Genomic DNA, 27,879 nt, shown 5'->3' with positions numbered 1-27,879 from the left:
TTCTACAAAGTTATGACACGTCCCTTCACCAAAACTTGTGGACATCACCCCAACTGTGAAGATAAAGTTGTCTTCTTACCAGATGCTGTTGACTACTTTATTTAAAAAGATAGTCAAATAGGCTTATGCAGGTGAATTCCCTGCTCACATGGAATAAGGTGGACCTCTTATGGAAAGAAGCTTCTCCTCAAAGACTCAGACAGGTCATAAAAAAAGAAGGGCAAACAAAATCCATAGCGTGACACCGTTTAATAATAACTGGTCACGTTCGTACACGCACAGTTCCGGTCGTCTTTGGTTGTCGGCTGTTTCTTGGTGGAACGCACGCCCTACACAACGAGGAACTACGCATCCATTACGAAACGATTGTTTTAAGCGAGCAGCCCCAGTGCCAGGTCGGGCACTGGCATATGTAAGCAGCCATTTGGCCTTATGTTTTTTTAATTTATTTTTATTATTAAACGGTGTCACGCTATGGATTTTGTTTGCCCTTCTTTTTTTATGACCTGTCTGAGTCTTTGAGGAGAAGCTTCTTTCCATAAGAGGTCCACCTTATTCCATGTGAGCAGGGAATTCACCTGCATAAGCCTATTTGACTATCTTTTTAAATAAAGTAGTCAACAGCATCTGGTAAGAAGACAACTTTATCTTCACAGTTGGGGTGTTTTCTATGTCCACAAGTTTTGGTGAAGGGATGTGTCATAACTTTGTAGAAGATTTCAGCCGCCTTTCTGGCATATGGATTTAGAAGGAGTTTTTTACTGAATGAATCACTGTTTTGGACTTTTGGATCTATATATATATATATTTTTTTTTTTTTTTGGTTTCTGGTATTCAATTGGGACTTTATCCATTATTGTTTATATCATCCATTTTTTTGTAATTATTTGTCTTTCACAATTTATGGTGATAGGTTGTACATTACCTAGGGTGTTGTATGATTATTAATTTTCACATTTGTTATTGACATTTATATATTATTTCAGCGCCCCTATCATTACTTTATTTTAAGCCAATTAACCTACCTGCATGTCTTTGGAGTGTGGGAGGAAACCGGAGTACCCGGAGGAAACCCATGCAGGCACAGGGAGAACATGCAAACTCCCTGACAGGTAGTGTCATGGTTGGGATTCAAACCAGCGACCCTTTTTACTGCTAGGCAAGAGTGCTAACCACTACACCACTGTGCCGCCCATACTCACAGCCACAAAGTAGAGTAGTTGTGGGCAATGAGAACATGAGGGAGGCACTGGTCAGTTGGACTGGAGTTGGAGGGTGTGAGTGCAGAGATAGCGCAGCTAAGACTGCGGAAGCTGTGGAGACTGTGGTACTGATTGAGGTGCCACTCAGCCCACGAGGCAGCCCATGAGGTTGTGGGGTAGTGAATCCAGCGGTTATCAGGCTGGGGTGCACTAGAGAGTTTGGCTGTGGGTACAGTAATGACTGGCCTGTGGATGCAATGAAGACCATGCCGGGGTTTAATACTTTTAAACTAGATGGTGGGCTGGAAGTATCAGAAGAAGCTATAGCCAGCAGTAAACATAGGTTAGAGGGTAAAACTAAACCCAAGGTAAGTTGGCATTACCTGATTGCAACTTTAAAACAAACAAAGAGAAAATAATATTTACTTATACAAAGCTAAAAGGCTTGTTTAACAATGCTAGAAGTCTAGCTAACAAATTGGAGGAACTGGAGCTGCTGATACACAAGGAGGAGTTTGACTTTGTGGGAATATCAGAAACTTGGTTTCACAGCTCACATGATTTATAATCAAAAAACAAAGTGTAAATAATATACTTATTAAAAAAATAACCAACAAGAATGTGCATAAACATGTGACTCTTTGTTGTGGTAAATAATAACTCCAACAGTTCTCCGTGGGTAGTATTCTGTATTCTCCAACAGTCCAAATATATCACCACTTGTTGCTCCAAACCACCACCTTTGCACGCTCACCAGTAACTGCTTACTCATTTAAGGCTCGCCGTTTCTTAAATATCTTGTTGGGCAACCTCATGTGTCAGTTGGTGGATGTATCAACTAGAAATAATGTTCTGCTAGATCTACTAATTAAAACATAGATCTCATTGCAGATGTGGCAATAAGGGATAACATAAGAAACAGCGATCACAGAGTAAGTGCATTCAGTGTAAATCTTAGGAAAAGGAGGTATGAGAGTAGTGCAAGAAACTTTTCTAAACTGCTCTTCATACTACAAGATATTAAGGGCCTATGCACACTAGCACTAGGTAGCAGAAAAAGTGCCAGAGCTGCTGGCAGTAAAAAGCAGCATTAAGGCGTTTGCATTTTTTAAGCATTTCACCCAAAACACTAGAAAAAAAATGTACACCTAAAAATGCTTGACATGTCTAAATGCCATGTTTACACGTATTTAAGCAGATCAGACATTTTTTCTGCCTGGAAGCTCCTTACAAAAACGTAATTCTGATGTGTTTTTTTTTATAGCCTGTAAATGCAAAACACCTGTATAGGCAGCATTTTTTTTATGCCCAGTGGGCATTGAGAAAAAATGGGAGAGCTTAACCGCTTGAGATCCATGCTATAGCTGAATGACGGCTACAGCGCGGACCTGCTTTGCCGGGACGACGTCTATTGACGTCTTCCCGTGCACAAGCGGCCTGCGCTTCCCCTGAGTGGCGTGCGCAGCACGCTCTGTGATCAGCGAGTCTATGAGACTCGCCTAATCACAGATCGGAGCAAGGGATCGATCCCGACCCCTTACCACATGATCAGCTGTCAGCCAATGATGGCTGATCATGTGATCACAACAGAGCCGGTAATCACTATTTTTCCTCTGAGTACCGAATACAATTTTTTTTCTATAACCTCATCGGTCAAAAAGAGTTGGAGGTATGCCAATGGGTTTTCATCTTCCACATCCACTTTGATACCAGGTGTGCCAGTAAATGGGAATCTTGGGGGGCCTGTGTGCTCCATACCACAGTCAATCGAGCACCAAGTCCGCACATCACTGGGCAAAGTTTCAAGGATAATTTTTTGGCTTTTTTGATACCATGGTCGCTCTGCAGTTTCCAGAAACAAAGTACAGTAAAACTAAAGGGAAAGGGCACTGGATAAAGCAATGGGGGCAAGCTAAGGTCAATTTTATTTTATTTAGTATTGTAATCCAATAGGATTACAGTGTATCAGTGTGTTTGTGCTTTATACTTTTCAAATTTAGTGCTGGTTCCACCTCCCTGCGTCGCTATACTCGCAGGGAACGGAAGCCAGGGTACACAGTGCATCAGGCGGAAGATCCGGCCGCCGTACACAGCAGGAATACATTGCGGGATCCCAGTGACAAGGTAAGTAATGTGTTTCTGGATCCAGCGATGCAATCCCGAGTGTGGCTCAGGATTACCGCTAATGGTACAAAAATCTCACCCCGAGCCACACTCGGGAATACTGCCAGGGAGGTTAATAAAATAAGATTGAACTAAAAAAGAAAAGTATTGCACTCACATGTAAGTGTGCCTAATAACCGGAACTGGTGTGTACAGCTTGTGTGGAAAAAATGGATGATACCCCTAGCACTGGTAGCTGCAGCAGAGGAAGTTTCCAGTTTTGAGCATCTTAGCGCATTTTGACCTTCTGGTAAAAAGGGGTCAAACACCTCTGGTGAGTTCACATCTATCACTTAAAAACTAGTGGTGAAGATAGAAGGATATTTTCTCACTGAAGTAATTTGTTGGGCTACAGTGACGCAAGACTTTATTATCATATATTAAATATTATATATTGATTTGATATTCGTTTAGCAATTGGCAGAATTAGAATGGCAGCAATAGCATGCAGCAAGCAAAGCAGGCACAGACTATTAGCATTAAAAAAGGGTTTTTACTTAAGAGATAAGACTATATTTCTACCATATTGAAAAACTCTGGTCTGGCCACATATTGAGCATGCTGTCCAGTTATGGTCACCAGTCCTCAGGAAGGATATGAAAAATTACAAATATTAAACTTGCTTAAAGCTGATCTCCACCCAAAAGGGGAAGCTCCATTTGTTTGCTTCCTCACCCCCTCTGCGGCCACATTTGGCACCTTTTAGGAGGAAGGGGGGAGCCGATACCTGTCAAAACCAGGTACCCGCTCCCACTTCCATGTGAGATCGCTGCATTGTTGTGCGGCGGTCAAAACTTCTGGCCCTTCCCCCCCCCACTGTCTTCTGGGAGACACATGTCCCAGAAGACAGTGGGACCATTAAGAAAGCGCAGCGCAAGTTGCACATGCGCAGTTGGAAACAGGCTGTGAAGCCGCAAGGCTTCACTTCCTGTTTTCCTTAGTGAAGATGCCAGCGCCTGCACCTCTTGGCATCGGCTTGGGGTGTCGACATTACGGAGTCCCTGAACAGGTAAGTGTCCTTATATTAAAAGTCAGCAACTGCAGTATTTGTAGCAGCTGACTTTAATTTGTTTTCCCAGGCTGGAACTCCTCTTTAAGAGGGGATTTGAAAGCGATATACAAATAGCTGGTCAATTCTAGCATAGGGAAATTATTCAATCACAGGTCGCTTAACAGGACACATGGCCACTCAATGGAGTAGGACAAGAAGCGTTTTAACCACTTTTAACCACAGACCGCCGCACACCAATCTACGTCCTTAATTTGAAGGGGAATATCATTGTTATGGCAGCAGCTAGCTGCCATAACCCCGGTACCCTCTTCTTCAGCAGGTGGTCTGGTTTCCGATAATAGTGGTCTCAGCAGAAAATTCACTGCGAGATCAGATTTATCGGTGGCGGGAAAGGGGCCCCCTCTCGTCAGCAGCAGCCGAGGCGATCTGATCTTCACCCTTGCTGGGCATGGAGACGAGGGAGGGGAAGATGTTCCCCACCCGTCTCCATAACAATGCAGGGCGGAAGCGACGTCATATGTTACTTCCACCCAAAGCTTTTAAAGGGACATTTTTTATTTATGAAATTGTTTTTGTTTTTTATTGCATTTAAGTGTAAATATGAGATCTGAGGTCTTTTTGACCCCAGATCTCATTTTTAAGAAGTCCTGTCATGCTTTTTTTCTGTTACAAGGGATTTTTACATTCCTTGTAATAGGAATAAAAGTAACACTATTTTTATTTATTTTTTTAAAACAGTGTCAAAATAAAAAAATAAAAGGTAAAATAAATAAGAAAATAATATTTTTTTAAATGCGCCCCGTCCCGCTGAGCTTGCGTGCAGAAGTGAACGCATACGTGAGTAGCACCTGCATATGAAAAAGGTGTTCAAACCACACATGTGAGGTATCACCGCGATCGGGAGAGAGAGAGAGAGCGCAATAATTCTAGCCCTATAACTCCTCTGTAACTTAAAACATGCAACCTGTAGAATTTTTTAAACATCGCCTATAGAGATTTTTAAGGCGCAATTTTGACGCGTGACATGTTGGGTATCAATTTACTTGGTGTAACATTATCTTTCACAATATAAAAAGAATTGGGCTAACTTTACTGTTGTCTTATTTTTTTTATTCAAAAAAGTGTATTTTTTCCCAAAAAAGTGTAATGCCCTGTACACATGATCTGACTATCTGGTGGACCAAAGTCCATTTGATTGTGTGTGGGCTACAGCAGACTTTTTCTTCCTGAAAGTCTGGCAAACTTTGAAAGAAGACTTGACTCAAAATTGTCCTGCTCTTTTGCTGCTCTTTTGCTAGCGAAGGAGCCCGGCTTTCTCCTTCGTCATCCTGGGGTCTTCTTCTGACTTCAAGGGTCTTCTTTCGACTTCTCCGTGCTTTATGGTTCTTCTCGCCGGGCTCCTCTGCTATCTTCTGCTGTTTTGCCACTCTTTTGCTAGCGGAGGAGCCCAGCTTTCTCCTTCGCCGCCATCGCTGTCTTCTTCTTTCTACAGTTCTTCTGATGTTGACACAACGCTCTCTCCCGCTGTAATGCTGTAGACATGGTGCGCGGCAACTTATATAGGCATAAGGGCGGGGTCACCGGGTGATGTCACCAATTGACCCCGCCCCTTATGACGTCACAGTCCCAGCATCCTAGTCCGACAGAAAGTCTGTTCGTGTGTGGTCATGTGTGTGCAAGTTTGCTCGTTCGGAAAGTCCAGCGGACCTTCGCTGCAAAATCCGCCAGATAGTCCGATCATGTGTATGGGGCATAAGACCGCTGCGCAAATACGGTGTGACAGAAAGTATTGCAACGACCGCTATTTTATTCTGTAGGGTGTTAGAAAGAAAAATTATAATGTTTGGGGTTCTAAGTAAATTTCTAGCAAAAAAAAAAACTCTTTTTAAAATGTAAACAACACATCTCAAAAATAGGCTTGCTTCTTAATTGGTTAGACTTAACTCCATACACAAATATACGGCCTCTCAGCGCCTGGTCCCTGCCAATACACTTGGGCCAAGAGCATGCACTATGCGCTCCCAGAACAGTTACTGTCACCTACCCGAAAGCTTTTGGAAGACGTGGCTGTTATAACAGCCAATCACGGAGGTGACATGGCCTTAAAGGGATTGTAAAGGTATTTTTTTTCTTTTCTTAAAATAACAAACATGTTATACTTCCACTGTGCAGCTCGTTTTGCACAGAGTGGCCCCGAACCTGCTCTTCTGGGGTCCCTCGGCGGCTTTCTCTGCTTCTTCCCGCAGGTACTTCTCACGTTCATGCGAGCTCCCTCGCATGGTAAGAAGCACCTGCGGGCACGCTCCCGTGATCCAGCTGGCGGCTATAGCCGCTCGCTGTACCACACGGCACCGCCCCCGGCAAGCCACGTCATTGGATGTGATTGTCAGCAGCGTGAGCCAATGGCTGCGCTGCCTTCAATCCATCCACGCCAGCCAATCAGCAGCCAGGCTGAGTGCTGAAGAGGAAGTCGGGGGCGAGCGCAGGACTTTCGAGGGGTGAGGTAAGTAAAACGGGGGAGCTGGGGGGGCCGGCATTGTCAGATGTTTTTTCACCTTAATGCATGGAATGCATTAAGGTGAAAAAACATTTACCTTTACAACCCCTTTAAGCCCCACCTCCCAGGGTCAAAAACCTCTTAAAGGCTGGGATGCACTGGCGCTAAGAGGTTAAAGTGCGTAAGGGGTTCCTTACTGTCAGAGCGGTAGGAATGTGGAACTCCATTCCACAGTCGGTGATGTCTGTAGCGAGTATCAAAGATGTCAAAAAGCTTACAGTATATGGGCATCTTAGCAAACTTAATATACAGGGATATGGTAAATGATATTAACAAACACACACACACACCCCACATAGGTTGGACTGGATGGGCTGGTGTCTTTATTCAACCTTACCAACTATGTAACTGCGTAACTATGTCTGCAGTTGCAGTAGTGGCTGTGCCACAGGTGCAGCAATGTCAGAAATCATGAATCAGACCGAGACAGAAGTACAATTAACCCTTTCATTACTAAGCCTATTTTTGGCATTTGGTGTTTACAAGTTAAAATCCATATTTTTTGCTAGAAAATTACTTGGAACCCTCAAACATTATATATATTTTAGCAGAGACTCTAGAGAATAAAACGGCGATTGTTGCAATATTTTATGCCACATGGTATTTGCGCAGTGGTGTTTTAAACGCAACTTTTTGGGAAAAGGGACACTTTCATGAATTTAAAAAAAAACAAACAGTCAAATTAGCCCAATTATTTTGCACAATGTGAAAGATAATGTTACGCCGAGTAAATATATACCAAACATGTCACACTTTATAATTGCTTGCACTCGTGGAATGACAACAAAGTACGGTACCTAAAAATCTCAATAGGCGACGCTTTAAATTTTTTTACAGTTACCAGGTTAGCATTACAGAGGAGGTCTAGTGCTATAATTATTGCTCTCGCTCTGACGATCGCAGCGATACCTCACATGTGTGATTTGAACACCGTTTACATATGCGGGCGCGACTTCCGTATGCGTTTTCTTTGCTTCGCAAGCTCACGGGGACGGAAGGCGCTTTAAAAAAAAATTTTTTTAATTTATTTTATTTATTTTAAAATGAATAAATTGTTTTTAAAAAAAATAAATAAATTTGATCACTTTTATTGCTGTCAAAAGGAATGTAAACATCCCTTGTGACAGCAATAGGTGGTGACAGGTACTCTTTATGGAGGGATCGGGGGTCTAAAAGACCCCCAATCCCTCCTTTATACTTCAAAGTATTCAGATCGCCGAAAACGGCGATTCTGAATACTGTATATTTTTTTAAAACTGGCGCCATTGGCAGCCGAGTAAACGGGAAGTGACGTCATGACGTCGCTTCCGTGTTTACTGTTAGGAGACTGGAATGAAGCCGATTACAGCTTTGTTCCAGTTCCTCCCCAGCAGCCGGAGGCATCGGATCGGGAATCTGTGCTCAGGTAACAGCGGCGGGAGGGGGGGGCGTCCCCTCCCGCTCTTCCGGCATAACAGCCGAGCGGCTTTTAGCCACTTTGGTTGTAATCGCCTGCTGAAAAAAACGATACCTGCAGGTGTGGGCATCATCCCGATATACCCCCCGGAAGCCAAGTACACACATCTGCGTACGCTAGGCGGGAAGGGGTTAAATGACACCTGTTTATTAAATAAAAATAAAAAGGTAAATAGAAAAAGCGTAGTCAAAGCATAGCCAGAGTCCAGTAACCAGATCGAGTAGTCAGCCAGGCCAGAGTTCAATAACCAGATCGGGTAATCAGCCAGGCCAGAAGTCAGGGATCCAAGTAGAGCAACAGCAAGCAGGATAAGGAGCCAGAAGGGATGTCAGCAAGCCAGTCTTAAAACAGAACCGCATGAGATGGTTTCTTGTGATGTGACCAAGGCGAAGGTAGAGGTGAAGTGAGCTGGACAGCTTTAAGTAGGCAGGTCAGACGAGCATTATCAGGAACAGCTGGTAACTAGTGGGAGAGATGAGAGCTGGCAATTAGCCGACAGCTGAGCAGCCAGCCCAGAGAAGGAAGTTCTAAATTAGCCTTGACAGTACCCCCTCCTCAATGACCCCTCTACCTCGGAGGGCCACCGGGCTTGAGGGGAAACTGTCTATGGAACTCGCAGAGGAGAACAGGGGCAATGTACGTCCCAGGATGAAACCCAGGAGCGTTCATCCAGACCATACCCCTTCCAATGCACCAGGTACTGTAGGCTCTCACAGAACCTACGGGAGTCAACAATGGATTGTACCTCATACTCCTCATGGTTCTCAACCTGAATAGGGTGAGGGCGTGGCACCGAGGTGGTAAATTGGTTACAGACCAACAGTTTCAATAAGGAGACATGAAACACATTTGAGATGCGCATACTAGGAGGCCACTGGGTTAATCCTATGAAGGATATGGAAAGGCCCAATAAACCGAGGTGCAAACTTCAGTGAGGAAACACGAAGCCGGAGGTTGCGAGATGACAGCCAGACCCTGTTCCCAACCTGGTAGGAAGGCGCAGGCAGGTGTCTGCGGTCAGCATGGAGTCTGTACCTATCATTAGCATGACACAGAGCCTCCTGGACTTGTACCCAAGTGGAACGAAGACCACGGAGATGCTCCTCTAATGCAGGAATACTCTGCAGATCAAACGAGTCAGGCAACATGGAAGGTTGGAAACCATAATTCGCCATAAATGGAGACAATCGGGAGGCAGAATTCAAGGCACTGTTGTGAGCAACTCTGCCCATGGTAATAGGTCTGACCAGTTGTTATGGTGGTCAGAAATACAGCAACGTAAGAATTGCTCCAAGGACTGATTAGCTCGCTCTGCAGCCCCATTAGACTGCGGGTGATACGCAGAAGAAAACACAAGCTGGATTTCCAACTGTGCACAAAAGGCTCCCCAGAACAAGGAGACAAAATGGCTGCCCCTGTCTGAGACAATCACCTTGGGTAGCCCATGCAAGCGAAAGATTTCCCGAGCAAAAATGGAAGCCAGTTCCTTAGAGGTAGGCAACGTCTTAAGTGGAATACAATGAATACAATGACACATCTTTGAGAATCGGTCAACCATCATAAGGATAACAGTGTTGCCTTGGGAGTTGGGCAACTCCACAATGAAATCCATTGACAGGTGAGTCCAGGGCATTTCCTCATTGGGTATAGGTTGTAGGAGGCCCACTGGAAGGTGTCGTTGAGTCTTACTCTGAGCACACACGGGATAGGCAGCTATGAAGGCAGTAACATCAGCCCGTAGACTAGGCCACCAGAATTGTTAGGAAATGGCCCAAATGAGTTTATTCTTCCCAGGATGGCTGGCTGCCTTGGGAGAATGGTAAGTCTTGAACACAGTAGTATGGAGACTCTCTGGGAGAAAGCAGCGGTCACAAGGTTTCTCAGGAGGAGCATGGACCTGAGCAGCAAGAATTTTGTCACCCAAAGGAGAAGTAAGACTGGTGCAAACCGTAGCCAAGATATGATCAGGAGGAATAATAGTAACCGGAACCGACTCCAACTTGGAAGTGGAGGGAAATTGTCCTGACAAGGCATCAGCCCTTACATTCTTAGTTAGTGCCAGGTAAGAATGAGACAATGTAATTAAAGCTTGACAAGAAAAGAGCCCATCGCGCCCTTCTGGGAGAGAGTTGCTTCAGACAAGAATGTAAGATTCTTCTGGTCAGTAAGAATAAGAACAGGCACAGTGATACCTTCAAGGAGATGTCACCATTCTTTCAGGGCTAAAATGATCTCCAACAGCTCTCTGTCACCAATCTCATAATTGCACTCAGCAGGTGACAATTTCTTGGAAAAGTAGCCACACGGATGCATAGCACTCTCAGAGTTAGGACGTTAAGACAGAAGGGCGCCAACTCCAGTCTCAGAAGCATCAACTTCTAGGATAAAAGGCAACGTAGGATCAAGATGTGCCAACACAGGAGCAGAAACAAAGGCAGCCTTGAGACTCTCAAAGGCCTTAATGGACTCCGGAGACCAACTCTGTGGGTTACCGTCCTTTCTGGTCATATCAGTCAGGGGCTTGACCAAAGACGAGAAGTTAGGAATAAACTTCCGATAGTAGTTGGCAAAACCCAGGAAATGCTGCAGAGGACATAAACCCACGGGTTGAGGCCACTTTAGGACTGCCAAAAGTTTCTATGGGTCCATCGAAAAACCAGCAGTGGAAATAACATAGCCCAGGAATTTAACCTGTTCACGATGGAACTTGCACTTCTCCAGTTTACAATAGAGATTGTTCTGTCTTCTGAAGCACACAACAGACATCTGTGTGGTGGCTCTCCAGGGACTTGGAAAATATGAGGATATAATTTAGATAAACCACCACACATAACTGCAACAAATCTCGGAAGACATCGTTAATAAATTCCTGGAAAACTGCCGGGGTATTACAAAGGCCAAAAGGCATTACCAGGTATTCATAATGGCCTGTTCTGGTATTAAACACAGTTTTCCACTCGTTGAGCCTCCTTAATGCGCCGGAGATTGTATGCCCCTGTCAAGTCAAGCTTCGTGAAAACCGTTGCTCCCTTGAGGCGGTCAAATAACTCTGTAATCAATGGAATCGGGTAGGCATTCTTAATCGTGACACGATTGAGACCCCTATAATCTATACAAGGTCTCAGTTCACCATTCTTCTTCTTCACAAAGAAACTAGCAGGAGCACGGATTTGCAGATGCAACCTCGAGAAAGTGCGTCAGCAACATACTTCTCCATGGCCTTATCCTCCAAGACTGACAAAGGGTAAACCCAGCCACAAGGAGGTATGATACCAGGTTGAAGGTCAATTGCGCAATCATAAGACCGGTGTGGAGGCACACTACCAGCTTGACATCGCTAAAATCACAGTACTCCTCCGGCAGGGAGGGGAGTGAAGAGGTGCACAGTGACCGTGGATACCTTCAGTAAGCATGTCTTACTGCATTGAGGTTCTCTCCTGGTCACCACAGCACGGAGCCAATCAAAAGAGGGGTTGTGCCTCTGTAACCAAGGATAACCAATAACCAGCGGAAACCTGGGTGAGGAAATAACTTGGAATTCGATTATCTCATGGTGAAGAGCCCCTACGGCCATGGACAACGGAACAGTCTCATTAGTCACATGGGCAGGCTGTAAAGGTCTCCCATCTACAGCCTCAATGGCAAGTGGAGTGGCACGCAGCTGCAGCAAAATCTAGTGACCTGTCTGGCCATAATAAAGGCACAATCTCTCCCTCCTCCTAAAGGCTATCTCATCTGCAGAGAGACGCGTGAAGCCTAGGTGCATGGGTTCATCTTAACTGACCGACTTGGTACCAGGAGGCATGGAAGGTGAGGGAGGCATGGGTGGGACTACAAAGCTCGGAGGCAAACATACAGGAGGCTTCCACAAGCGCTCCTTAAGAGAAAGCCTTTCTCTGAGTCTGGAGTCAATGAGGATGGCAAACTAGATCAAGCTCTCCAGCTCAGTGGGTATATCTCGGGCTGTTATCTCATCCTTGATGGAATCCGAGAGACCGTGAGAAAAAGCAGCCACGAGGGCCTCATTGTTCCAAGCAACCTCTGCTGCCAGAGTATGGAGGAATTCAATGGTGTAGTCGGCAACAGTTCTTGTACTGTTGCCGACTACGCCATTAGAGAATGCCGTAGAGAAGGAAGGGCTAAGCTAGCCCTGACAAGCAAGACTAGGTTGAGGTGCAGCAAAGACTTGGCTTCATTCACAACTGTAACTATGTTACAGGTGAAGCGTAGACCTGGTTAGTGCGCATCAGTGACTCTGCTGAGAGAGCAACAGGGACAAGGCACAGGTGCAGCAGAAATTTCGGCTGTAGCTGAGACAGAGACTGGACTACAAGTGCAGTTGAGACCATGCTCGAGTACACTAGAAACTAGGCTAGGGTTCAGCAGAGACTAGGCTAGGGTTCAGAGAGTAGGCTGACGGTGCATTGCATGGCAGAAACAACTTCAGTAACTGAGGGAGTATATAGACGCTATGCTCAAGCTGTGACAGTGTGTGACAACTGTGTCACAATAAAGCCGCATACACACTATTAGTTTTTCTGCTGAGTTTTTCCTTCAGGTTTACTAAAACCATGTAGTGCAAGGGCCTGCCTGATTGCATACACATTGAAACTCCTAAGGTTTGACCTCATATTATATTGTTTTTGTAAATCTAAAGGAAAAACTCAACAGAAAAACTGATAGTGTGTATGGGGCTTAAAGTGGCTGTAAACCCACTCTCATCCTCTCTAAACTACTGCAATATTAGTTATCTAGAAGGATATGCATGCCTCCTGCATGTATACTTATTTGTCAAATGTCTCCCCTCTGTCTGCTATGAGACCCGAAAAACTGCAGATTTTGTGGGTGGGTATGTTTTCCAGGGCTCAGTGGGTGGAGTCGTGATGTCAGTAGACTCCCCGCCCACCTCTGCACTCCTCTTATCAACATGCATTTTCTCCTGTGTATTTCTTACACTGAACTTCTGCTATGATCACCAACATCCAGTCAAAACCCAGAAAAGTCCCCACATGACTTCATCAAATCATGCTGAGGTGTGGAACAGCCAATCCTTGCAGAGCAGCAGAAGAAAGGAGTGGGAGGGAATTAAAAAATAATGTCTCTTAGGCTAGTGCACGAGATATGTAAATCACCTGTTACCCACAGCAAGGGGGAGGATTTGTCAAAGTTTTTCTCTGTTTGTCATGATTTATCTCACTGAACAATAAAAGAGGATTGCTCAGAGCTGGATTAACTCTTTGTGGCAAGACTGGGCTCAAATTATAGGAAATCTTATACTCTACATTATGACATCACAAAAAAAAAAAATTGGGGTTTACATCCACTTTAAGACCTGAAAGTCCCTGCAGCCACTTTGAATGTAAGGCGCTACAGCAGGAAAGGTAAGTAACTGTGACAGCATCTTTGACAGCTCTCCTTTCTGCTACAACACAACACTCTCTGTACAATCTATGTAGTGTAAAGCCTCATACACACGATCGGATTTATGTCAGAGAATTGTGTGATGACAGACTGCCTCAAATCCAACCATTAGTACGCTCCATCCGACAATTGTCCAACTTTCCGCCAACAAATGTTGGATGGCAGGCTAGTCAATTTTTGGCGGACAACGGTCTGTTGTCAGATTTTCGCATCGTGTGTACACAAGTCCGTCACACAAGAGTCCAAAGTACAAAAACACATGCTCGGAATCAATGCTCACCAAACACGACATTAGCAGAAGGTGCAGAAACACACTACAGTCCTTTTAACATGGTTTCCTATGAATGTAGGTCACATCTGTACATTTTATTGTAAGGGCCAGGGACTTTTTTTCTAATTTTTGGTTCCATAGACTTCAATGGATGAAAAGCATGTAATGAAAAATGCAAAATGCAACTGCAGTAGGCAAACTGCAACCTGCATAGGTGTGAATCAGGCCTAAATGATGAGAAGAAGTAGCTAAATCTATGTGCAAATTTTTAATTTGTCTTTAAACTTCATGTTATTCCCTGCTCCTTCTGCCACCTGGGTCTCTTTATTTGTAGTCTGATAGTGTGCCTCCCTGATTAGCAGAGATGCTCAGGCTAGATGAAGTACAACTTTTAACGGAAAAAAAATGCATTTCCTTATAGGTGCCCTTATCCCTGGATTATGTTGTGCTTTTTTATCGAAGGTAGCATTTTCTTATGCATTTTTTTTCCTTTAACAGGTTCACTTCAAAGTAGTTTTGGACACTATGTTTTTTTGTCCTGTTTTTTTGTTTTTGTTTTTTTGAGCTCAGAGCTTTATGGTGCTTTTTTTAAGTTAAAAATATTACATATATTACTTTGTATGTTAAAAGTCAGTAAATTTTTGTATTCACAGCAACGAAATTCAAGTAAAAAGCCAGACCTTTCTCTTCAACTAATATTTTTTGATGGTGAAGAAGCATTTCGTCAATGGTCTCCATTTGATTCCCTCTATGGGTCCCGGCATTTAGCACAGAAGATGGAGAACACTCCTCACCCATTTAATTCTGAAAACACAAATCAACTCCATGGAATTGTAAGTATTATATAGTATTTTATATTTTTTCTGCTATTTGATCATTTTATTTATGACAATCAAAGAAGAGACAAAATGCCTTGACAAATGTTATTGGGTACCTTATCTCAAAAGTATTCTATATCAGGTCCATTATGTCTCAAGAATATAGGGCTTCATTCACAGAACCAGATTGCCTGCAATATTTAGGTGTTTTCCCAAATACTGCATGCGATCCTGAAAATCTCAATTCACTACTGATTTATGCGGTATTTACTGCATAAAGCAAAAACACTCGGTAATCAATTACCAAAAAAGAAAAATGCATGCAGTAAATAAGTAGTAGTTCCGGGATTCAATATTTAAGGAGACGGCAGCCACTGGCATCCTTAACAACCACTAAACAACCTGCATCATTTTGAAATCCGCTGTGTCCTTAACTGATGAGTCATCAGCTGTCACCAGGGAACCCTGAATGTAAAAAAATGCCTGCAACTAAAAACATTGGGATAAAAATGGTGTGGGGTCCCCCCAATTCCACACCAGGCCCTTCGGGTCTGGTATATGGACTTTGTAGGGAACCCCCACACCAAAAAAATCTAATAATTGTATAGAGCCTATTCTTCTCCTGAGTCTTCACGAGGGAATCAAATACTTTTTTCCCTCACTGTATGTGGTAGTACTATATAAAAGATACAAAACACTTAGGGAAAATGCATCAGCGGATTTGTGTAGAATCAAAAAAGTTTTGGATTAAATTCCCCAATATTCACATGTTGGTCAAACCAGTTTGAAGGAGGCCGCAAAATGGCAACCAAGATGAAAACTTTCCTGACGTTGTCTTTTCTTGGTCTGCCCTCATGCCTGTTTCAGCTTGTTCCCCCAGTGCTGGCTGCAATATCAGGGTGTTTTCATTTCCATGAAAGGTCCTATGAAGACACCCTTGCTTGCATGCTGCCAGCCAGGACTAGTTATATAGTTAGTCAGGTTGAAAAAAGACACAAGTCACATAGTTACATAGTTATATAGTTAGTAAGGTTGAATAAAGACACCAGTCCATCCAGTTCAACCTGAGTGAGTGTCTACAATTGTCTCTATCCCTGTACATTGCATACTCACATCGCTCCCTACCCTCAAGGAGCCCACAATCCAAGGCCCCCATTCATATACTAGGGCCAATTTGGGACAGAAGCCAATTAAGCTACCTGCATGTCTTTGGCGTGTGGGAGGAAACCAGAGTACCCGGAGGAAACCCACGCAGGCACAGAGAGAACATGCAAACTCCAGGCAGGTAGTGTCGTGGTTGGGATTCAAAGCAGCGACCCTTTTTACTGCTAGGAGAGAGTGCTAACCACTACACCACTGTGCTGCCCATCTAGTTCAACCACAAAAAATAATAAATACAATCCCATATACACAATCCTTCAACCACAGTAAATCCAGAGGACGGTGAAAAACCCCAGCAAAGCATGCTCCAATTTGCTACAACAGGGGAAAAATTCCTCCCTAATTCCCAGAGAGGCAATTCAATTTTCTCTGGATCAACTTTACTTATATATATCAGTTAGGAAAATATCAGGATTTTTTTAACCACTTACCACCCAGGCCAATTCTGACATTTCTCTCCTACATGCAAAAATCATATTTTTATTGCTAGAACATTACATAGAACCCCCAAACATTATGTTTTTTAGCAGACACCCTAGAAAATAAGATGGCGGTCATTGCAACTTTTTATCTTGCATGGTATTTGCACAGCAACTATTCAAACTTTTGTTTTGGAAAAAAAAACAGTAAAGTTAGCCCAATGTGAAAGATGATGTTATGCTGAATAAATAGATACCCAACATGTCACACTTCAAAATTGCACACTCTCGTTCGGTACTTAAAAATCCCCATGGGCGATGCTTTACATTTTTTACTGGTTACATGTTTTGAATTGCTAGAAGTATTACTCTCACTCTAATGTTCACGGCAATACCTCACATGTGTGATTTGAACTCCGTTTACATGTGGGTGTGACTTATGTATGCTTTCGCTTTTGCGTGCGAGTACACAGGGACAGGGGCACTTTACTTTTTTTATGGTTCATTTTACTTTTTTTTTTTTTTTTTGATCACTTTTATTCCTATTACAAGGAATGTAAACATGCCCTGTAATAGGAATAAGCATGACAGGTCATCGTTATAGTGATATATGGGGTCAATAAGACCTCACATATCACCTCTAGGCTGGGAAACCTGAAATAAATAGAAAACAATCTCAGCTTCCCAGCCGAGGTGGTGTTATTTGTTTGAATGCAGAGGGCGAGCGTGACATTATAACATCGTGCCAGGCCTCTGAAAAATCATAGGGTCTCTGGGACCATCTGGTCTGCCGGAAATCTCTATGATCAACATCCGGGGCCGGCGGATCCATTCTCCAATTGCAGGGGTGAGTCGGTGGAAACACCGGAGGGCGGCGGGAGGGAGATCAACCCCTCTCGCCAAACGTAAGAATGATCAAGTAGCTGTACAGCCGCTATAATCATTCTTATGGTGTAGGGAATCGCTCTAAAAGACTATATCTGAATGATTCCTGTAGCGCCAGGCATCATTCAGATATCCCCGCTCAAAGTCAAGGACGTCATATGACAGCAGGCAGGCGGGAAGTGGTTTAAAGAAATCTTCTGAGCTGGCCAGAACCACCTCTGGACTTTCCACTTTTTCACAGCTCCTACTGTGAAGTAACCTTTCCGAATTTGGAGATGAAATCTTTTTTCCTCTAGAGTGCCCCTTGTCTTCTATGATGAACTCAACATCAAGTTCACTATATGGACCACTTATATATTTATACGTGTTAATCATATCCCCCTTAATCTCTTCTCAAGAGAGAATACATTGAGTTCCTTTAATCTTTCCTCATAGCTGAGCTCCTCCATGCCTCTTATCAGTTTGGTTGCCCATCTCCGCACTTTCTCCAGTTTCCCAATATCCTTTTTGAGAACTGGTGCCCAAAACTGAACTGCATATTCCAGATGAGGTCTTACTAATGATTTGAACAGGGGCAAAATTATATCTCTCTGGAGTCCATACCTCTCTTAATACAATAAAGGACTTTGCTCACTTTGGAAACCGCAGTTTGTCATTGCATGCTAATATTGAGCTTATGATCTACCAAAACCCCCAGATTCTTCTCCACTATGGATTCCCCCAGTTGTACTCCCCCTAGTATGTATGATGCATGCATATATTTGGGCCCCCAAGTGCATAACATTATATTTATCAATGTTAAAACTCATTTGCCACTTAAGTGCCCAATTAGATCACCTCAGTACATTGAGACATCCTGTAAGTATGTTATTCCACTGCATAGCTTGATGTCATCTGCAAAGACAGAAATGGTACTTTTAATCCCAGACCCTATATCATTTATAAAGATATTAAAAAGTAAGGATCCCAACATGGAACCTTGGGGTACACCACTGATAACCTTAGACCATTCAGAGTAAGAATCATTAACCATTACGCTCAATTTGTTTTTTTAGCCAGTTTTCTATCCATTTACAAATTGATCTTTCCAAGCCTGTAGACCTTACACATGAGCTGTGTGTGGGGAACTGTGTCAAACGATTTTGCAAGATGGTGCACGTTGGCACCAATGACAAAGTCAGAGGCAGATGGAATGTCCTAAAAGATTTTAGGGACTTAGGAGCTAAATTGAGGAAAATAACCTCCAAAGTAGTATTTTCAGGAATACTACCGGCATATTGAGCCACAGCAGAAAGACAGAGGGAGATTAGGGAGGTAAACAAGTGGCTGAAGAGTTGGTGTAGTAAGGAGGTGTTTGGTTTCCTGGAGGACTGGGATGACTCTTAGTCGATAACCGGTACTATAGAAGGGAGGACTGCATCTAAATGAGGAGGGTGCAGATTAGCTGGGAATGAAGATGGCCGAAAAGTTAGAGGGGTTTTTAAACTAGGCGATGGGAGGGGAGGGTCCAGAGGTAGAGATAGTCAGCGCAGAACATATTCCAGAGTGTAGTACTGGGGGCATTAGTGGTAGGTTGACCAAAGCACATAAACCCAAGGTAAGTATAGTGGCAAGTCCTAGTTGCAATCTCAGAACACCCAATAAGAGGATAATATGCGACCGGTCTAAGCTACGTCACATGTTCACCAATGCCAGGAGCCTGGCGGGCAAGATGGGTGAACTAGAGATACTATTGTACGAGTAGGATTTGTATTTTGTGGGAATTTCAGAGACCAGGTATCGTGATTGGCTGGCAAACATTCAAGGGTATACCCTTTATCGCAAGGATAGAGGGTAAAAAAAGGGGAGGGGTATGCCTATATATCAACAATAATGTACAAGTGAATGTGAAAGATGACATCAGTAAGGGAGCTAGGGAGGGGGTGGAATCCTTATGGGTAGAGCTCCAAAGGGATGAAGCTAAGGGGAAAATAATACTGGGAGTATGCTATAGACCCCCTAACCTGAGGGAGGAAGGGGAGACAGATCTCCTATCACAATTTGGATTAGCAGCAAGAATGGGAAATGTTATCATAATGGGGGATCTTAATTATCCAGACAGACTGGGCGGAGGGAACCGCACATTCATCTAAGGCTCGCCAGATCCTAAATGTCTTGCAGGACAATTTTATGGGTCAGATGGTAGACACACCAACTAGAAATAAAGCATTAATGATAATAAAATAATGAAATAATGAAATACGGGGCAATTTAGGGAACAGCAACCACAGGTCAATTGGCTTCCATATTGGCTTCCAAATTTCTGTATTGGCGTACGAATTTCAAAAGAGCCAACTTCCCTAAACTACAAACCTTACTAGAAGGCATAAATTGGTATAAAATCTTAGCAACAAAGAACGCAGAGGAGAGATGGGTTTGCTTTGAGAGCATATTAAATAAGGGCACTAGCCAATGCATCCCATTGGGTAATACTTTTAAAAAAGAGAGAACAAAAGTTCTGGATGGCTTAACTCCGATGAAAAAATGCATATAAAAGCAAAGGAGAAGGCCTTTAAAAAATACAAGGTTGAGTGATTATCATCAACATTCAGACTTTATAAAGAATGCAATAAGAAATGTAAGGGTGCAATAAGGATGGCTAAGATAGAACATGAAAGATACATAGCAGAGGAGAGCATAGGAAATTCTTTAAGTATGTAAACAGTAAAAAAAGGGAGGACAGACCATATTGGCCCCATAAAGAATGAAGAAGGACATCTGGTTACAAAGGATGGGAATATGGCGAAGGTATTGAATTTATTCTTCTCCTCAGTATTCACGAGGGAATTGGGGGCCTTCAGTAACCAAAACTGCAGTGGTTATCCTCATGACACATCACAGGAAGCACCTCCATGGTTAACAGAGGACAGAATAAAAATGAGACTTGGGAAACTTAACATTAACACATCACCAGTACCAGATGGCTTGCACCCGAGGGTACTTAGGGAACTCGGTCATGTAATTGCCAGACCATTGTTCCTAATTTTTACTGACAGTCTACTGACTGGAATGCTACCAGCTGATTGGAGAAAAGCCAATGTAGCACCAGTGTTTAAAAAGGGCCCTGCAAACGTCCCTGGGAATTACAGACCAGTTAGCCTAACATCAATAGTATGTAAACTCTTGGAGTGGATGATAAGGGACTATATACAAAATTGTAGTAATGAGAACAGTATCATTAGCAGTAATCAGCATGGATTCATGAAGAATCATTCTTGCCAAACCAATCTACTAACCTTCTATGATGAGGTGAGTTGCTAGCTAGATAAAGGTGGGCCCGTAGACATGGTGTATCTGGATTCGACAGTTCCCCATAAACGTTTACTGTACAAAATAAGGTCTGCTGGCATGGACCATAGGGTGAGTACATGGATTGAAAACTGGCTACAAGGGTGAGTTCAGAGGGTGATGATAAATGGGGAGTACTCTGAATGGTCAGGGATGGGTACTGGGGTCCCCCAGGGTTCTGTGCTGGGACCAATCCTATATAATTTGTTCATAAACAACCTAGAGGACGGGGTAAACAGTTCCATCTCTGTATTTGTGGACAATACTAAGCTAAGCAGGGCAATAACTTCACCGCAGGATGTGGAAACTGCAAAAAGATCTGAACAAATGAATGGGGTGGGCAACTACATGTCAAATGAGGTTCAATATAGAAAAATGTAAAAATAATGCATTTGGGTGGCAAAAATATGAATGCAATCTGTACACTGGGCGGAGAACCTCTGGGGGAATCTAGGATGAATAAGGACCTGGGGGTCCTAGTAGACGATAGGCTCAGTAATGGCATGCAACACCAAGCTGCTGCTAACAAAGCAAACAGAATATTGGCATGCATTAAAAAGGGGATCAACTCCAGAGATAAAATGATAATTTTCCCGCTCTGAGAGTCTGATCCGGCCGCACCTGGAGTATGCTGTCCAGTTCTGGGCACCAGGCCTCAGGAAGGATGTGCTGGAAATGGAGCAAGTACAAAGAAGGGCAACAAAGCTAATAAAGGGAGGATATTAGTTATGAGGAAAGGTTGTGAGCACTGAAGTTATTCTCTCTGGAGAAGAGACGCTTGAGAGGGGATATGATTTCAATATACAGATACCATACTGGTGACCCCACAATAGAGATAAAACTTTTTCGCTAGGGAGTTTAACAAGACTCGTGGCCACTCATTAAAATGAGAAGAAAAGAGGTTTAACCTTAAACTACGTAGAGGGTTCTTTACTGTAAGAGCGGCAAGGATGTGGAATTCCCTTCCACAGGCAATGGTCTCAGCGGGGGGCATTGATAGTTTCAAGAAAAACGACTGCAACATACAAGGATATACAATGTAATACTGACATATAATCACACACATAGGTTGGACTTGATGGACTTGTGTCTTTTTTCAACCTCACCCACTATGTAACTATGTAACTAAGATCCAGGATCCAGGTATACCACGTCCACAGCCAACCCTCTGTCCAAGGTTTTACTTACCTCCTCATAAAAAGAAATCAGGTTTGTTTGAAAACTTCTGTCCTTCATGAATCCATGCTTTCTGTTGCTTAAAATATTGTTTTTCCAGCATGAACTCGTCTATGTGGTCTTTTATTAAACTCTCCAGTATCTTCCCAACTAAAAAATAACAGGTTTATAGTTACTTGGTAAATACTTGATCCCTTTTTACATATGGTACTAGTGCTGAATAGATGTTTGTCCATTCAAACACACAGTCCATACCAGCCACTCATCTCTTCCTCCCTGTTCCCTCTTTCAGACGGATTGGCTGCTTGTGGTTGGGCTGTTGCCTTTGATATGGGCATAGGCAAGTGCAGCCTATTGCATTAGAGTATGCACCCCAAAACAGGCGTGTGTGTATATGTGTATATATATATATATATATATATATATATATATATATATATATATATATATTGTGGCAGAGCAAGGCTCTGTCCCTATGAAATTAGAGGTAAAAGAGGCACAGAGTTTGCATATCTGCGGACTGCAGGACTACAGAGTGTAGAGTTTAAATGGAGAAAACTGCTCTGTCAGTTTTTTCCAGGTTTTGCTAGCTCCAGATGGGATTCTGTAGTTTGGAGATCCCTGAGAGTCATGGGTGGGACGGGATCTCCAACCCTGTGTCCGGGTCTTGAGGATAGCGAGCAGGGTGTATGCCCAGCTGCACACAGCCCATATAACGAGGGGCTGTTGGGAGGATGGTAGAGTGTGAGCAGCTTGCTGCTGCTGTTTGAAGACAAGCCTGTGTTTGGAGAGTAGTCTGCCCTGTGGGAGACTGTAGCCTGTGTAAGGGGGATTCTTTGCCCAGGAACTGGGAAAGGCTGGATAGCCTTGAGAGTCGGGAAGACTATGGAAGCCAGTGAGTCCAGGGGGCTGGAAAGAATCGATAAGTCTGTTGGGAGCAAGCAGAGGAACTGCTGACAAGTGAGAGCCAGGTGGCTTGGTATGTTTTCATTTATGTGTGCTGAATGAAGTTAAACCCCTGCGTGGGATTCCTGGATGGACTGTTTTGTTTTCCTTTTAATAAACGTGGGCTACCAGGCCCTTAACTAGAAATGCCTGTCTGATGTGGACTCACTGCACAAAAAAATGCATCTAACCCCTTGAGCTAAACACCCCAATGTCACTATATATATATATATACAGTGCCTTGCGAAAGTATTCGGCCCCCTTGAACTTTTCAACCTTTTGCCACATTTCAGGCTTCAAACATAAAAAGATATAACATTTTTATTTTTTGTGAAGAATCACCAACAAGTGGGACACAATTGTGAAGTGGAACGAAATCTATTGGATTTTTGAAACTTTTTTAACTAATAAAAAAATGAAAAGTGGGGCGTGCAAAATTATTCAGCCCCCTTGTGTTAACACTTTGTAGAGCCACCTTTTGCTGCGATTACAGCTGCAAGTCGCTTGGGGTATGTCTCTATCAGTTTTGCACATCGAGAGACTGAAATTCTTGCCCATTCTTCCTTGCAAAACAGCTCGAGCTCAGTGAGGTTGGATGGAGAGCGTTTGTGAACAGCAGTTTTCAGCTCTTTCCACAGATTCTCGATTGGATTCAGGTCTGGACTTTGACTTGGCCATTCTAACACCTGGATACGTTTATTTGTGAACCATTCCTTTGTAGATTTTGCTGTATGTTTGGGATCATTGTCTTGTTGGAAGATAAATCTCCGTCCCAGTTTCAGGTCTTTTGCAGACTCCAACAGGTTTTCATCCAGAATGGTCCTGTATTTGGCTGCATCCATCTTCCCCTCAATTTTAACCATCTTCCCTGTCCCTGCTGAAGAAAAGCAGGCCCAAACCATGATGCTGCCACCACCATGTTTGACAGTGGGGATGGTGTGTTGAGGGTGATGAGCTGTGTTGCTTTTACACCAAACATATCGTTTTGCATTGTGGGCAAAAAGTTCGATTTTGGTTTCATCTGACCAGAGCACCTTCTTCCACATGTTTGGTGTGTCTCCCAGGTGGCTTGTGGCAAACTTTAGACAAGACTTTTTATGGATATCTTTGAGAAATTGCTTTCTTCTTGCCACTCTTCCATAAAGGCCAGATTTGTGCAGTGTACGACTGATTGTTGTCCTATGGACAGACTCTCCCACCTCAGCTGTAGTTTCTCTGCAGTTCATCCAGTGATCATGGGCCTCTTGGCTGCATCTCTGATCAGTCTTCTCCTTGTCTGAGCTGAAAGTTTAGAGGGACGGCCAGGTCTTGGTAGATTTGCAGTGGTCTGATACTCCTTCCATTTCAAAATGATCGCTTGCACAGTGCCCCTTGGGATGTTTAAAGCTTGGGAAATCTTTTTGTATCCAAATCCGGCTTTAAACTTCTCCACAACAGTATTACGGACCTGCCTGGTGTGTTCCTTGATGTCTTCATGATGCTCTCTGCGCTTTCAACAGAACCCTGAGACTATCACAGAGCAGGTGCATTTATACAGAGACTTGATTACACACAGGTGGATTCTATTTATCACCATCAGTCATTTAGGACAACATTGGATCATTCAGAGATCCTCGATGAACTTCTGGAGTGAGTTTGCTGCACTGAAAGTAAAGGGGCCGAATAATTTTGCACGCACCACTTTTCAGTTTTTTATGTGCTAAAAAAGTTTAAAATATCCAATAGATTTCGTTCCACTTCACAATTGTGTCCCACTTGTTGGTGATTCTTCACAAAAAATTAAAATGTTATATCTTTATGTTTGAAGCCTGAAATGTGGCAAAAGGTTGAAAAGTTCAAGGGGGCCGAATACTTTTGCAAGGCACTATATATATATATATATATATATATATATATATATATATATATATAATATATACACACACACACACACATACAGCTTCAACTCTTCTGGGAAGGCTGTCCACAAGGTTTAGGTGTGTGTCTATGGAAAAGTTTGACCATTCTTCCACAAGCGTATTTGTGAGGTCAGACACTGATGTTGGACAAGAAGGCCTGGCTCGCAGTCTCCACTCTAATGTGAAGGCCAGTCAAGTTCATCCACCCCAAACTCGTTCACCCATTGCCTTATGGACCTTGCTTTGTGCACTGGCCCAAATCATTTGGTTGGGTCGAGATTATGGTGTGGGGTTGTTTTTCAGGGGTTGGGCCAGTGAAGGGAACTCTTATGCTACGTACACACGATCGGACTATCCGGTGGACTTAGTCCAGCGGACAAACATCTGGACTTTTAATCGGATGTCCGCCGGACTTTCGAGCAGACCTGCCGAACGAGCGGACCTGCCCACACACGACCGGACTTTTTAAATGAACGGCCTTGCCCACACACAGAGGAAAGTCCGTTCATTTTGAACACGGCTCCAGGTAGACGGGACTAGCAAAGGAAGTCAATGTCACCCTGTGGCCCCCCCACCCCAAAGCACCTTGTCCCCATGTTGATGAGGACAAGGGCGCTTTCCAACAACCCTATCCGTTGGTTGTTGGGGGCTGCGGGCAGGGGGCTTATCGGAATCCGGGAGCCCCCTCTAATAAGGGTCCCCCAGATACCGGTCCCCCACCCTATGTGAATGAGTATGGGGTACAATGTACCCCTACCCATTCACCTGGTGGAAAAAGGTACCAGTTACTTACCAGTAGCTGTCTTTCTGGGAAATCTTCCAGGACGGCACACCTGAGATGAGAGGCTCCTCCCTACAGGAAACACAATCAATCGACAGCTGTTTTAAGTCCCCACCCTTCCCCTTGATCCTCAGTTTGTAGAGAAGTAACTCCTGAACCCGGCTCACAAGGGAATTCATTCCTCATAGGCACTCGCCTTCTAGTGTTCTACAATTTTCCCTCCTCCAACGGGCGGGAAGTAGGCCTGCCGTCCTGGAAGATTTCCCAGAAAGACAGCTACCGGTAAGTAACTGGTACCTTTCTCAAGTCATCTTCCAGGACGGCACACCTGAGAGGATAAACAAGTACCTCAGGCATACCTTAGGGTGGGGCCACAAGGCGAACCTTGGTTCTGCAGTGAGCTTTGCCTCCACTCCATATGCTCATATGCTTGATGAAGGTATCTTAGCTGGATCATGCAGCCGATCTGCAGGTCTGCTCCACAGATGTCCCTGCCTTTTCCGCTTCGGATGCATTATCTAGGTGAAATGGGCTCTTAAATATGGAATCAGAAAACATGTTAAACTTGTAGGTTAGCAATGTTGCCTATCTCACACATCTAACAACCATGGCCTATTGTGCCTGGAGGTGCTACTTAGAACCACTAAAAAGATAAATCAGAGACCTGTGTAAGACAAGGACACTACATTAATCAATAAGAGGGCCTGTCTTAACACTACCCTGTTCAGGGAAATAAAACTGCAAAAAAAAAGGGGGGGGGGGGCTGACAGACAACCTTTTTTGTTCCTTTTTATCTTTATGTCAGCAAAGACTAAAGGGAAGCCTTACTTAAGGGTAATAGATTAACAGAAGCTTGATCCCTGGGTTTAAGGCATGCCCAATCTATGTCTTTACTTACGCCTGAGAGCCTTCTTCAGGAGATTAAAGTCCCTAGCAGGAGTAGACTATCCATATTGCTACGTCTAGTTTTGCTAAAAGGGCGAAATGAAGGCCATGCACCGAGCCGAAAACCTATTCGATCGGGTATACATCTTTATACTTCAGCCTCAGGCCCTAATACTCCTCTGAACAGAGCTCTTTAAGTTCTTACTAAACAGGGCGATTCATTATCCCCTTCCTCCAGTGTCCCATAACCCTACAGGGCTTCAACCCTAGGAAATGGTTCTGGCATCCCTGAATGTAAGGGGGTCGAGGTTTTCTGACATGTGGCATCTGCAGCCCGAACTCCTGGCCCCTCCACGGAAAAGAAGGCTGAAATACAAAAGGTGACACATGTATTATTAATATCACAAATAAAATGATCATAGATTGTGGGCACGGCACAATACATTTAGACAGAAAGGACACAAGCATAGACAACAATGTTGTGTGCCTGAGTGTGACTATCTAAACCCATATATCAAATATGGGAAGAGACCCAAATATGAACCTCAATGTAGACAAACAGTCCTCACAGTCTGGTTTTCTGATGTGCTGCCAAGATGTAAAAACATTAAGACACAAGCAAACCCTAAATGCTGCGTATTTCTGAAGTGCAACCAACTAGGTCATAACTGATATATAAATACAGAAAGGACAGCAACCCCCTTTACTGTTGTGTTTTACTGATGTACAGCAAATCAAGGCTATAAATATAATGACAGAAAGACCCAAACTTCTATGTTGTTTATTTCTGACAAACCACCAAATACAGTTATAAGATCAATATGAACACCAACTCCCGTGTTGTGCATTTCTGCTATGCCACAGGGTAAAATATGGAACACAAGACAATCCTTTCTGTCATGCACTTCTGTAGTGTAGTTCAGATAGAACCAACACTGAGAAAGGACACAAGCAACCTGCAGCACTGTGTTTTTCTGAAACAGAAAGCACCAACAAGCTTCCATCTTGAGTATTTCTGCTGTGCAACAACATAAAAGCAGACACTGAGGAAAAAGACAGACAGCCTTTACAGCTGCAATCTTTCTGGTCTGCTGCAAAATAAGACAATAACGCCATGATGAGTATTCCTGCTGTGTAGCAAAACCTCAACCAGAAAGGACAGATAAGTTTAGGGCTCCCACGCCCGTGCGACCCAACCTGCGACTTGGGAAGAAGAGAGAAGTCATACACTATGGCTTCCAATGGGTACCATTTGTGTCTGTGCATCAGTCCCTGATTCCTGGATCCACAGACCTCAAGATTACACAGGTCGCAGGGAAAAAAATAGCAATTTTCAGGTCTAACAAGTAAGGGGTCCCCAATGCTGTGACTCCCTGGAGGAGTGCAGCCAACAACCCCCTGTGTATCCCTAAGATGCAGAAAGGTAGATCAATGAGAAACACTGCTCACTGCTGTGCCTGATATACAAATGATAAGGCAGTAAATATAGGACATACAGGACA

The 27,879-nt window shown here is 43.6% G+C and overlaps 1 protein-coding gene across 1 annotated transcript in view; it reads left to right on the top strand.

Annotated features, from left to right (window-relative positions):
- QPCT (glutaminyl-peptide cyclotransferase) overlaps positions 1 to 27,879 on the top strand; it is a 496,499-nt gene that overhangs the window by 262,740 nt on the left and 205,880 nt on the right. Inside the window, exon 4 of the mRNA XM_077486558.1 lies at positions 14,736 to 14,915. Coding sequence (XP_077342684.1) covers positions 14,736 to 14,915 — 180 coding nt within the window. The remainder of the gene's footprint in view (positions 1 to 14,735; positions 14,916 to 27,879) is intronic.

This window comes from Lithobates pipiens, unplaced genomic scaffold, assembly GCF_037356315.1.
Source record: "Lithobates pipiens isolate NorthernLeopardFrog02 unplaced genomic scaffold, aLitPip1_a1.2 Scaffold_18, whole genome shotgun sequence".
Classification (NCBI taxonomy): Eukaryota; Metazoa; Chordata; class Amphibia; order Anura; family Ranidae; genus Lithobates; species Lithobates pipiens.
Note: the sequence above shows the minus strand (reverse complement) of the source record. Positions and strands in the feature narration are given on the sequence as shown.